The sequence below is a fragment of the Oenanthe melanoleuca genome, unplaced genomic scaffold (assembly GCF_029582105.1).
Source record: "Oenanthe melanoleuca isolate GR-GAL-2019-014 unplaced genomic scaffold, OMel1.0 S065, whole genome shotgun sequence".
NCBI lineage: Eukaryota > Metazoa > Chordata > Aves > Passeriformes > Muscicapidae > Oenanthe > Oenanthe melanoleuca.
Genome location: NW_026612714.1, coordinates 36,170 through 49,402, shown reverse-complemented (window position 1 = coordinate 49,402; position 13,233 = coordinate 36,170). Strand labels below are relative to the sequence as shown.

Genomic DNA, 13,233 nt, shown 5'->3' with positions numbered 1-13,233 from the left:
TCCTGTGTCCCTGCCCTTCCCACATTTGTCTTCCTTCTACTATTCCTCTTCCTCCTGCACAATCCCACCTTCTCCTCCCACATGCATCATTTGACCATTTTGTTCTTCAACCCTGCTTCTCCTTCCCTTCTCCTGCTGCCCCCAGGCCCAGCACCCACTGCCGGCTCCCTCTTCCCCCCACACCCACAGCATCCCAGCGCAGGGGCAGGGATGGAGCCGGGGCAGCGCTGGGCTCTCGGCCGCTCGCACCCGCACTCGGTCCCCACTGCAGCCGCTCCCGCCACGGCAGCGCGGGGGGGCCCGGCCTTGGCGCTGCCCCCTCCCACCTCCCCAAATTCCCCTCGCGGGGGGGGCGCTGGGGCCCGGTGGGGGCGCAGGTGGGGTCCAGGTGGGGAACGCTGGGACCTGCGGCTCTGCCTGGACCCCCATGGAAGGAAGAACAGGAAAGTGTCTTTACAAACAGATGCTGGGAATCCCCTTGGACATAGGGCCAGGGACGGGTACATAAGGAAGTGACAGCAGAAGCCATCGGGTTCAGAAAATGTTGTTAATTGACCACACAGACTGCTGCTCAGCCAACGTCCTGCTAAATTCATGAACTCTCAGAAGGAGAACAAAGACCTAACAGAGCCATGAATATCGTTAGCTATACAAAAGTGGGGTGCATATTAAGGGGGGGATGCAGTGGGTGCGTTGGGAAGTCTGTACCTCTCAAGTACTTCAGCCAAGTAGAAGAAGCCTCTGTGAAATAGCTGAATGCTCAGGCTAAAAAGCATCTTTCAGTACTTGGGGAAAAAAAAGCACATATAGAAAGGAAAAGGTTAAATATTTGCCACATGTATTGACTGAAGGTTTGTGCTGTGTTGACCCAGAGAAGGACCTGGGAATCTCACAAGTAACGTTACCCAGCAATAAAATGGAGTTGAGACAATTCTGAGAACTAATAAGAAATTGCAGGACCTGGATTGAGGATTCTCTGTTTGAGCCAGAATATTGTATGAGTTTTTAAAACCAGACAGCCTCAATGTTGTGGTATGGATTCAAGAAACAGCATAACTTCAGAAAATTAAATAAAACCAAAATGTTTGGTGCCCCAGTCATGGCTCTTCCAGACTCAGAAAATAAATTGGAATTGTGTGTGTGTTCTAGTACTGTCCTGGTTGAAGGGCAGGTGTCTGCCGATAAAGACAGAAGTTTTCCTTTGAAATAGAGACTTTAATTCCACTCCCCCCAAGTATTATAATTGTTTGAATCAAGGACTCTGAGGCAGAGATAAGGGGGCAGGAATAACAGCTCTTTTACTAATATCTCTAACCGGACAAGCAGAAACAACAGCAGTTGTTAAAATTACCAACAAAACAGTTCAAGTTCTGGCACCAAGTTAAAGCTTTGATAACCAAAAGAGCCTCTACATGGATGAGCAGTGCTCGGTGATTACAGAATGAAACTTGTTCAGTGGCACAGGAGGATTTAGAATTGAGGACAGGGGAAGGGTTTAACCCAGCCTTCTGTTTGAACAGCCTGCACAGGGGCTGGGAACAAACCCATGGCTGCATTCAAGAGACAGAGCTCCAGAGCCAGGCTGGGAGAGATTCCCTGGCCTGAGGGACAAAATGTGTTCATGGATGGGTCTGCAAGGGCAGGAGAAGGAAAAAGAGTTCCAAGACACGCTGTGATTAAGGAAAGGGAATTAGAGCAAGATTACACTCTGCCTAAGGAGTGCAGAGAAGCACCACTGGTGGCCAAGTGCCGTGACCCATCCCAAGTGTCCCTGAGCACAGAAACAGCCCCAGCACAGCTCAGCACGGGGGGACTCCTCACCCTGGGCTCAGGGGCTCTCAAGCCCCAGATTTGCACTTCCCGGCTGCAGCACCAGCATGGGAGGCCCCACTGAGCCTGCACTGAAGGCAACGCAGCAGCAGCCAGGGCTCCACATCCGGGGAAGCCCCTGGGGCTGCCCACACATCCTCTGCTCAAATCCTCTGCCTGGGCACCCTCCTTTGGCATCTCCAGCCACTGGGGCCAATCCTTGCTGCCACTGCTGCAGCTTCGCTGCTTTCTGTGCCTGCACTGCCACAGCTGCTGGGGAACACAACGGCACAATTCCACTCTGGCTCTCCATTGCACTCACACACTGGGCTGCCTGGGATTCGATTGCTGGAAAATATACAAAATCTAAATTTAAAAAAAAAATCTTAATTCTGGACTCGGGCTTGGTTTGCTTTTGCATTGGGGAAAGGAATTTCGAAGAGTTTTTTTAAGGAATGTTATGGCATTCAACAGAGATCAGTTTAATATCCCAACAAACTGGGAATAGCCCAAAAGACACCCACAAATGCAACGACCATTAGCAAAACATCAACGGCCATTAGCAAACATCAAGGAACACCCACCCCAGACACAGCCCCGGGCAGTGCTGGAGACACCTGGTCTGGAAAAGGCTGAGAAGGAAATCCAGGAGTGGGACCAAATTAACATCAGAAGGACAGAATCAGAGGCAAAGAAATCCGGGTCCTATAGTAAACTAGATACTAAGAACTACACAACTTGGAAGGAATGAACATCAATCCAATGTATTTCAATAGACTCAGACTGTATGAAATTTCGGAAAAATCCAGTGCAATTCCCGTGTCATGGAATGATTTTCTCTGCACACCCGGGCTATGTGTGGAAGAAATTGTTTCTGTTGCACATCTTCGCAAGAATCAAATAATGTCTTGACTCTCTAACACTAAAGATGTCAATTGAAAAGCAGATTGTGGGGGGCCATATGTGAGTCATGCAATGGCTGCTGTGCAAGAGAAACCTGGGTTCCAGTTAGCCAGGGGAGGAGCTTTAGAAATGCAAATTAACACTGCTGGGGCAAAAACATCCATTTATCATTGGAATTACAGAATTAGGTTACAAGGACAAGCAGTGAGGTCACTGAGAATGTCAGGAAAATTAATCCACAAACACCAGAAGTTTATGTCCAAAAAGGAGACAGAAGAGTTCTGCTTTGCTTTATTTGAATAAAGGGAGAGGCCATGGGCCATTCGTCTGTGATCTCTCAAATTTTTGGAGGACGCAGCCTCCTTTTTACCCTATTTTCCCGGCCATGTTTCTCTATCTCCTTTTCCATTCACGGAAGTACTTGAGAGGTACAGACATCCCGGAACGCCTCACACATGTGATTCCCCTCTAATTATAACCCCCCCTTTTAATTCTTAATTCTTATAGAAGTCACAGCTTTTCTCCATTGCTTTTTTCTTCTTTCAATATCCTATTTCACTTATCAGCAAACCTACACTTTGTTTTTAAAGGCAATTTTCTCTTTCCATTCATCAATCACTGTAATCCATCCCATTGTTTCTTTTATCCCTCAATGCTGGTCTTATCTACCAGCAGATCCACAGCTCATTTGTAAAGACAAATCCAACATGCCTTTCAAGAATAATTCCAAAACCAAAGAGGATCCAGGAAAAGAGATTGAGTCAATAGTAACTAAAACATTGTAAACGCAATTCTTGAGAAAATGAAGAGGGAGACCTGGAGATCTGTCACCTGCTGCTGCAGGTGGGACACCTGGGGGGACATGGGGACAGCTGGGGGACATGGGGACACCTGGAGATACACCTGAGATACACCTGGGGGTCATGGGGACACCTGGGGACATGTGAGATACACCTGAGCACACCTGGGGACACCTGGAGATCTGTCACCTGCTGCTGCAGGTGGGCACACCTGAGACATTGAGGACGCACTTGGGGGACAGCTGGGGACACCTGAGATACTGGTCAATGCTGGTCAGTGCTGGTCAGTGATGGTCAGTGTTGGTCAGTGGTCACTCAGTGGTCACTCAGTGGTCACTCAGCGGTCACTCTGTGTCCCCCAGGCTGGCGCCAACATCAACGCTGTGGACAAGCAGCGCTGGGGGTGGGGGGGTCAGTGATGACCATGGGTGGTCAGTGGCAGTCAGTACTGGTCAGTACTGGTCTGTACTGGTCTATACTGGTCTGTACCGGTCTGTACCGGTCTGTACTGGTCAGTGCTGGTCAGTGGTCACTTAGCGGTCACTCTGTGTCCCCCAAGGCCGGCGCCAACATCAATGCGGTGGACAAGCAGCACTGGGGGTGGGGGGGGTCAGTGATGGTCAGAGATGACCATGGGTGGTCAGTGCTGGTCAGTACTGGTCTGTACTGGTCTGTACTGGTCAGCGGCCACTCAGTGGTCACTCTGTCCCCCCAGGCCGGCGCCAACATCAACGCCGTGGACAAGCAGCGCCGCACGCCGCTGATGGAGGCCGTGGCGCACGACCAGCTGGAGGCAGCGCGGTACCTGCTGCTGCGCGGCGGCTGCGTCTACAGCAAGGTGACGTCACCACCGGGCCAGTGACGTCACCGTGACGTCATCGCGCAATGCGGTAACCCCCACACTTCCCACACCCCCCATGGTGTCGCTGCCCCGGTTGATGTCACTTCCTCTTGTGTGATGTCACAGTGCCCTTTATGACCGCACAGAGCTCTCTGTGACATCACCGTGTCCTCTATGACATCACCACATGCTCTGTGATGTCACAGCGCTCTCTATGACATCACCACATGCCCTGTGATGTCACAGCGCTCTCTATGACATCACCATGTCCTCTATGACATCACCACATGCTCTATGATGTCACAGTGCTCTCTATGATGTCATTGTGTGCTCTCTGTGATGTCACTGTCCTTTGTGTTACGTCATCCCACCCCTATGCTGTCACCATGCCTCCTATGACGTCACCGTGTTCTCTGTGACATCACAGTGCCGTGTGTGATGTCACTGCGATCTCTGTGACGGCACTGTCCCCTCTATGGCGTCATTGTGCTATATGTGATGTCACCGTGTCCTTTATGATGTCACCACATCCTCTGTGATGTCACGGTGCCCTGTATGATGTCACTGTGCCTTCTATGGTGTCATCATGTTACCTATGACCTCACCGTGTTCTCTGTGACATCACAGTGCCCTCTGTGATGTTATTGCACTCTCTGTGACCTCACCGTCCCCTCAATGACATAATTGTGCTCTCTATGGCGTCACCATGTCCCCTATGACATCACCACATAATCTATGACATCACAGTGTGGTCTATGATGTCATCGTGCTCTCTGTGACTCCACCGTCCCCTCTATGACATCACTGTGTTCCCTGTGACATCACAGCATGCTGTATGATGTCATCGTGCTCTCTGTGACGCCACGATGCCATGACATCACTGTGCCTCCTGTGACATCACCGTGTTTTCTATGACATCACAGCACCCTGCATGACATTATTGTGTTCCCTGTGACATCACAATCCCTGTATGAGATTATTGTGCGATTTGTGATGTCACCTTCCCCTGTATGACGTCACCACATCCCTATATGACGTCACCACCCCTGTATGACATCACTACTCCCTGTATGACATCACCACCATCTGTATGATGTCACCACTTCTCTGTATGACATCACCAGCCCTCTCTATGACATCCCCACGCCCTGTGTGACGTCACCTCCCCTCTCTATGATGTCACAGGAGGAGGACGGCTCCACCTGCCTGCACCACGGGGCCAAAAATGGGAACCTGGAGATGGTGGAGCTGCTGCTGAGCACGGGGCAGGTGGATGTAAACGCACAGGTGAGTGTCCACTCAGTGTCCTGAGTGTCCTGAGAGTGTCCACTCAGTGTCCAGTGACTGTCCTGGGAGTGTCCACTCAGTGTCCTGAGTGTCCTGGGGCTGTCCAGGTGTTGTCCTGAGCATCCTGGGAGTGCGCTGAGTGTCTGCGGGTGTCCAGGGATTGTCCTGAGTGTCCACTCAGTGTCCAGGCGTTGTCCTGAGTGTCCTGGGAGTGTCCTGAGAGTGTCCAGTCAGTGTCCTGAGTGTCTGGGGTGTCCAGTGATTGTCCTGAGAGTGTCCAGTGACTGTTCTGAGAGTGTCCTGAGTGTCCTGAGAGTGTCCAGTGACTGTCCTGGGAGTGTCCACTCAGTGGCCTGAGTGTCCTGGGGCTGTCCAGGGCTTGTCCTGAGTGTCCTGGGAGTGTCCTGAGTGTCTGAGGGTGTCCAGGGATTGTCCTGAGAGTGTCCAGTGAGTGTCCCACAGGTGTCCTTAGCGTCCTCAGTGTCCTGGGAGTGGTCAGGGACTGCCCTGAGTGTTCTGGGTGTGGTCAGAGGGTCAGGGGTGCTCAGTGACCCCTGAGTGACCCCAAGTGACCCCGAGTGACCCCCAGGACAACGGGGGCTGGACCCCGATCATCTGGGTCCGGGTTTAGGGGGGTCAGTGGGGGTCAGGGATGGTCAGTGGGGGTCAGGGATCGTTTGGGGATGTCAGGGGTGGTCACTGACCCCTGACTGACCCCTGAGTGACCCCAGGACAATGGGGGCTGGACCCCGATCATCTGGGCCTGGGTTTGGGGTGATCAGTGGGGGTCAGGGATGGTCAGTGGGGGTCAGGATGGGTCAGGGGTGGTCAGTGACCCCCGAGTGACCCCTGAGTGACCCCTGAGTGACCCCAAGTGACCCCTGAATGACCCCCAGGACAACAGGGGTGGACCCCAATCATCTGGGTCTGGGTCAGGGGTGGTCACTGGGGGGTCAATGACCCCCCCTGAGTGACCCCTGCCTGACCCCCAGGACAACGAGGGCTGGACCCCGATCATCTGCGGCCGAGCACAAACACATCGAGGTCATTCGGCGGCTGCTGACGCGCGGGGCCGACGTCACCCTGACCAACAACGTGAGCTGGGGACACACCTGGGCACACCTGGGGACAGCTGGGGACACCTGGGGACAGCTGGGACACACCTGGGGGGACACCTGGGGACAGCTGGGGGACATTTGGGGACACCTGGGAGGGACTGGAGCACACCTGGGGACATCTGGGGACACCTGGGACACACCTGGGGACAACTGGGGACACCTGGGACACACCTGGGGACATTTGGAGACACCTGGGACACACCTGGGGATATCTGGAGACACCTGGGACACACCTGGTGACACTTGGGGACAGCTGGGGGACATTTGAGGGACACCTGGGGACATCTGGGGACACCTGGGATTTTTGTGTTAATTTTGTGCTAATATTGGGTGAATTTTGTGTTAATATTTGGGTAAATTTTGTATGAATTTTGTGTGAAGTTTGTGTGATTTTTGGGTTAACCCTGGGTAAATTCTGGGTGATTTCTGTGATAATTTTGTGATAATTTTGTGATAATTTTGGGTAAGTTTTGTATTAATTTTGGAATAATTTTTGGATAATTTTGGGAGATTTTGGGGTGAATTTTGGATGATGTTTTGATTCATCCTGGGTAAATTTTGGGTTAACTTTGTGTAAGTTTTGGGTAAACTTTGGGTGATTTTTATGTTAATCCTGGGAAAATTCTGGGTGAAATTTGGGATAATTTTGGGTAAATTGGGGGTGATTTTTGTATTAATTTTGGGTGAATTCTGGAATGAATTTTGGATGAATTTTGGGTAAATTTTGTGTGAATTTTGGGATAATTTTTGGGTAAATTTTGGCATGAATTTGGGATAATTTTTGTGTTAATTCTGGGATGAATTTTGGGTAAATTTTGGGTGATTTTGGGTGAAATTTGGGATAATTTTGGGTAAATTGGGGGTGATTTTTGTATTAATTTTGGGTGAATTTTGGGATGAATTTTTGGATAAATTTTGGGTAAATTTTGTGTTAATTTTGGGATAATTTTTGGTAAATTCTGGGTGAATTCTGGGATAATTTTGGGTAAATCTGGGATAATTTTTGTGTGAATTTTGGGAGATTTTGGGATAATTTTTTTGTGTTAATTTGGTGTGAATTTTTTTGTGATTTTTGTGTTAATCCTGGGTAAATTCTGGGTGAAATTTGGGATAATTTTGGGTAAATTGGAGGTGATTTTTATATTAATTCTGGGCTGAATTTTGGGTGATTTTGGGTGATTTCTGGCCCCAGCACTGCACCTGCCAGGACGATTGCTCCTCCTCCAACTGCCACACGGGGCAGCTCAGCATCTGCTGCTGGTACAACAAGGTGAGGGGGGTCCCCAAAAACCCCTGGGAAAAGGGGGGACCCCAAATCCAAAAACACCCCAAAAATACACACAGAGCACCCCAAAAACACCTGGGAAAGGGGGGGGGACCCCAAATCCAAAAACAGCCCAAAAATAGAAACACAGAGCACCCCAAAAATAACCTGGGAAAGGGAGGGACCCCAAATCTAAAAACATCCCAAAATAGACACAGAGCACTCCAAAAACCCCTGGGAAAGGGAGGGACCCCAAATCCAAAAACAGCCCAAAAACACCTGGGAAAGAGGAGGGACCCCAAAAAGAGACACAGAGCACCCCAAAAAATACCCTGGGAAAGGGGAAGGACCCCAAAATCCAAACACATCCCAAAAATAGACACAGCACCCCCAAAAATACTCTGGGAAAGGGGAGGGACCCCAAAATCCAAACACACCCCAAAAACAGACACAGAGCACCCCAAAAACCTCCTGGGAAAGGGGAGGGACCCCAAAATCCAAACACACCCTAAAAATAGACACAGAACATCCCAAAAAATACCCTGGGAATGGTAGTTGAGGAAGATTCCACAGATATCAAAGGAGCAGCTGGGTATATCCCTAAAAGGCAGCTGTAGATCTGAAATACCTTGGGAATTAGAGAGACATCAGTGAGCCACTTTTGAGTCCAACTGTTAGTGAAGAACCCTGTTCCAGAGAAATGTCAGCTTTTCTCAAGGAAGTTGAGCAGCAGGATATCATGGCTCATGTAGCTGGCAGGTATGAAGCAGACAAAGTGGGACATTTGTAGAGATTAACCCTGTGACTCACTGATGACAACAGGATGAAGAACCCATTTGATCAGACTCTGGGTCTTAGTAAGAAATGAAGAGGCCTCTGTTTATTATATTAGGCCAAGTTGTTCCTTGTCAGGTCGTAGCAGCTGCTTGGCAGCAGGCACTGCTGTAACTTCAGCCCATCACATCTGGAGGCAGCCCTAGAAGTGCTCTGCACCTCAGCTGGTGCCAGAGCACAGGGACACCCAGACACCTTCTTTAGACCCGTGTGTGCCATAAACTAAAGGCATCTCCCCAAACCAAGCTATCCAACCCAGCACTTAGCACAGAATATGTCACTGCCAGGGACGTCAGCATACAACCCAGCACTTAGCACAGAATATGTCACTGCCAGGGACGTCAGCATACAAAGAAAAATACAATTACAAAACCTATTGGGGATTTGATATAGTACAGGAAAAATTCAAATGCTGGTACTAACCTTCATAAATGAGCATATATACTAGCTGTTTTCCTGAAGTGTAGTTAAATAGTGTGCACTTTCCATAGCAGTTCAATTCTTCACTTCATGCATTCACAGCAGGCAGAGCTCTCACACAACTTGTGTAAGGAAGGGCTTAGTTCAAATGAACCGTGCTGCTTCCTCTGAAAGATACAAAATTATGGAAATGACAGATGCAAAGTCATAGTGTTAGTGTAGAAACACATAATCACAGGATGATTATATGCAGGTGCTTTTATTGAAGAGCTCTGGGAATCAGGGGTACAAACCCAAATCTGACTCCGACATGGATTCGAGATGGACATGTTTTTATACCCTTTTTGTTACATAGCTATATATTAATTATTAAACCCATATTGTTCTATTGCATACATTGATTTTATCCAAGCATGTATTCTTGCTGTTTTCATCAGGACCCCCCAAACATCCTTTCTTATGATTCTTGTTACAATTCCATTGTTTCTCATGATTCCTATTGTGATTAAACAATAATTATATTCAATTACCAAACAATCATTATATTTAACAATCATATTATTTATGATATGATGATTTCACAGGTGTAGACAAAGCTCGACGTTCATTCCCAGGGCTCAGTTCCCTTTCCCATGCCTACCAGACCCAGCTTTTCTTTCCACCCCCTGAATCTATTGCATAAAATTCCCCTGTTTTAGAAAAATTTTAATCCTTCGATATCACTATTACCAAGACCACAAATATTAGCTGATAGAATAAATCATACTGCACGTGGATAATCAAGAGATTTTACAATGCACTCTAAACAATAACAAATCTTCAATATTGAACTATGTTGCTGCTGCCTCAGCAACTCCCAGATGAATGAGGACAATAATAACTACATCATACACTGATTATTTCTGCCTTTCAGAACAGGATACGGTGACATTGCCACTTGTGTTTACCATTCTGTATCATGTGGTTTATTGTCATTTTATGATTTTTAACAGTATCTGTTAATATTATTTTTCCTACTGGCTCATTTTCTGCTTTATAGCCACAGCTATTTCAGAGATTTGTTTTGCTCTCAGACAGCAGCAGACAGCAAATCAGACCTATGTTTACTTGCAATGTTCATTAGCTCCTGGGAATACCTTACAATGGCAATTTGTCATTCACAACACTTTCTGATACTCCAGTGACAAATCAAGTGCTACTGGTTCATTACTGCAAGCTGTAGCAAAATGTTTATCTTTTAAATCTGTGGCTGAAACTAAAATAATCAGCATTAATTATTCAGCAACATGAAAGAAGTGATAAGCTTTTAATCGCTATGAATCTAATCCATATAAAACACATTTTAAGTATGACTAAGATGAGCTAGATAAGCTCTTTTTATTGCTAACAAATGATTCTTTTAATCTTAAGGATCAGGGTCTCTTACCTCCATCCTTTATGAGATCTTCACATTAACTGCTATACAATATCCCACAGATACTTTGTGCAACGCTTCTGTTAATAATGTCTGTTGCTCACCACCAATGACACATCAATTTTGGTTTTTTTTTGGTGACACAATTAAAATTATTGTTTGTATGCTTCTAAACCAAACTTCATCAAACTTGTAAATTTTTTACCCAATTGATTTTTGAAAGAACAGTAGAATTTCTCTTCCTGATTTGACTAAGAAAGAACAAAACATGAGGGTAGCAAAAAATATCGATGAGAACTCGTTTGTGTATGAGCATTTATTCAGCTGATAATTCATATCAGTACATATATACATTGTTTTTAGATAATAGTATATTTAGCAAGGGTTTACAAAGTGATGTGAACTAACTATCAGGTCATTGCTTTAAAAGATTTGCTCTCTTCCCCTTCTTTTAAACTTTCTGTTCCTGAGAACCACAGGGAGATGTAAATGATAAAGAAGTTCCACGGTATCAATGAGTCCAGTGGATTACTGACATTAAAATCAAAATCAAAAGTATACACATGCCTTGTTTACTAGCAAAAAGAGAACAGAAGGGAAATCTCAGTTTTGATTCCTGGACATTAATCAGATTTAAAGGAAATATTGCACAGAATGAAATACAATTTGTATTAAATTTTAAACCAGCCCTGCAATTCTCACCCTTAATCATTTTAGCAAAGTGTCTTCATACTAGAAGTACTTTAGAAAATAATTGGAAATAAAGTTCCATGGAACCATGCTATCATAAAACAACTACCCTTTCTTAAGTTCTTCACAGAGAAGAACGAATATTTTATAAATCTGCTAAAGGGCAGAATGCATGGTTTAAGATGCTGAGCTCTACCTTTTGAGACACAGAGGGTACTTAATGCAGAGATAGTCTAAGAAATCCAAAAAACTGTGTTAGCAATGGGGCAACAAGTTCTGAACTCTTAGAATTGGTATCATTTATAATCAGGCCTGCTCTCTGCAGTGGTTTGAGCTCCAAGGGCCAAGCAGAGCCTGCAGGACAGGGAGCTGAGCTGTACCTGCAGTTCCAGGAGGGGTCCCGTTGGTGGCTCAGGAGCAGCTCCGGTGTCCATCAGCAATGTGCCCGCTCCTCCCGCCTGCTGCCAGTCCTTCCCTTGCAGTGCAGCAGGAGCTGCTCCCTGCCCCCGGCCAGCTCCTTTGCCTGCAGTCCCTTCCAGTGCTGGCACTACAAGCTCCCTCCTGCCTTGAGCCAAATGCCTGCCTGCACCTTGGGCTGCCTTTGCCAGGTCCCTTTTCCCAAGAGTTTCACTCCCAGACTTCAGCCCCAGCCCATTGGTTATTTCCATCACCAGGTAGTTTCACACAATGAACCATTTTGGTTTTACCTAAGAGGTGAATCATTGAGATTGTGGTGCTTTCTTGCACACAATGTCCTGCTAAGACCAAGAACGAGCTGTTTCTGCAGCTTAGTTTGTGGCTATTCCTACATCATTATATTCCACAATGAATGACTGAAGAAAATCTGTCCTTTTCCTTACTAAACTGAGGCTGCAGCTTAGTGCAAATATGTGTGTGTCCTGGTTTGAAACGACAGTTGTGCTAGGGAAAAGCAGGGCCTTCCCTCAAAATGGAGCTAATAAACCCTTCCCTCTGAATTAGTATAAATTTGAAATTAAGGGGCTCTCAGGCAAAGATATGGGATAGAAATAACAGTTCTTTACTAGTCTATCTAACAAGACAAACAAAACAACAACAACTATGAAATCAACACCAAACAGAGCAGTAACCCAGTTCCAGCCCTTCTTGGCCGCAGGCTCACTTCCCTGTGCCCCCTCCCCTGTCATTAGCCATCAGTGCTGCTTCGCATGTCAATGGGAAAAAATTCCACAGAGAGGTTAGGAAAACAAACAAATCCCAAACAGTGTGAAAAGAGAGTAAATGTCATAATCCCCTTACATTTTCTACCCTTCCCTCCCCAGCCAGGGTGCTGCCTGAGGGGGTTCCAGTGATGGACCACAACTCACAAATAACCTCAGTCAGGTTCTATTACCCACAGATTGACAGACCTGTGAGGAATTGGCTGCCACAGCCTGTCACACACTCACCAGAGCTTAAGGATCAGTGAAAAAATAGGGACAAATATTGATGTGGTCACTCATCATGGAAATGAGAAGTGCCCCAAAGCCAATGTCAGTTTCAAAGGGAAATTTATCACAGATTGTTTCAACTGCCCTGCTTATATATGATGACCAATTTCAGTTCACAGATGGCTACAGAATGGCACAACTCTGCTGACTCTATAGATAAAGACAGAAATATCCATTTCAGTTCCCACAATCAAGTATGTTCCAAGTCACTAAGTACTGCCCACATATATTTCTATATATGTGCATATATGGATGTTTGTATATAAAGTACCAAACATCAATGGAATGATCTGGAAATCCACGGAGCAGGAGTTCTTCGCTCACTGGAGTCCCGGAGTTTTCTCAGCTGCCTTTGCCTGGCAGTTGTCAGCCAACGTGTGGCTC

At 46.9% G+C, this 13,233-nt stretch overlaps 1 protein-coding gene across 1 annotated transcript; it reads left to right on the top strand.

Annotated features, from left to right (window-relative positions):
- The first annotated feature begins 3,685 nt into the window (after nt 1-3,685).
- On the top strand, nt 3,686-12,711 carry LOC130266495 (histone-lysine N-methyltransferase EHMT2-like). Its single transcript, XM_056515764.1, has 7 exons — nt 3,686-3,713; nt 4,228-4,350; nt 5,539-5,640; nt 6,230-6,260; nt 6,662-6,735; nt 7,951-8,028; nt 12,682-12,711. Exons 2-7 carry the CDS (start codon nt 4,276-4,278, stop codon nt 12,709-12,711), a joined length of 390 nt encoding a protein of 129 aa, XP_056371739.1. The 5' UTR covers nt 3,686-3,713; nt 4,228-4,275.
- The last annotated feature ends 522 nt before the right edge of the window (nt 12,712-13,233 follow it).

What these genes read in the sequence shown, in the direction of transcription:
- LOC130266495 (XM_056515764.1), top strand. Translation starts at nt 4,276, where the DNA reads ATGGAGGCCGTGGCGCACGACCAGCTGGAGGCAGCGCGGTACCTGCTG. An exon ending in CTGGACCCCGATCATCTGGG is followed by an intron (nt 6,261 to 6,661) that starts TCCGGGTTTAGG and finishes CCCGATCATCTG; the next exon opens with CGGCCGAGCACAAACACATC. An exon ending in TCTGCTGCTGGTACAACAAG is followed by an intron (nt 8,029 to 12,681) that starts GTGAGGGGGGTC and finishes TTCCCTCCCCAG; the next exon opens with CCAGGGTGCTGCCTGAGGGG.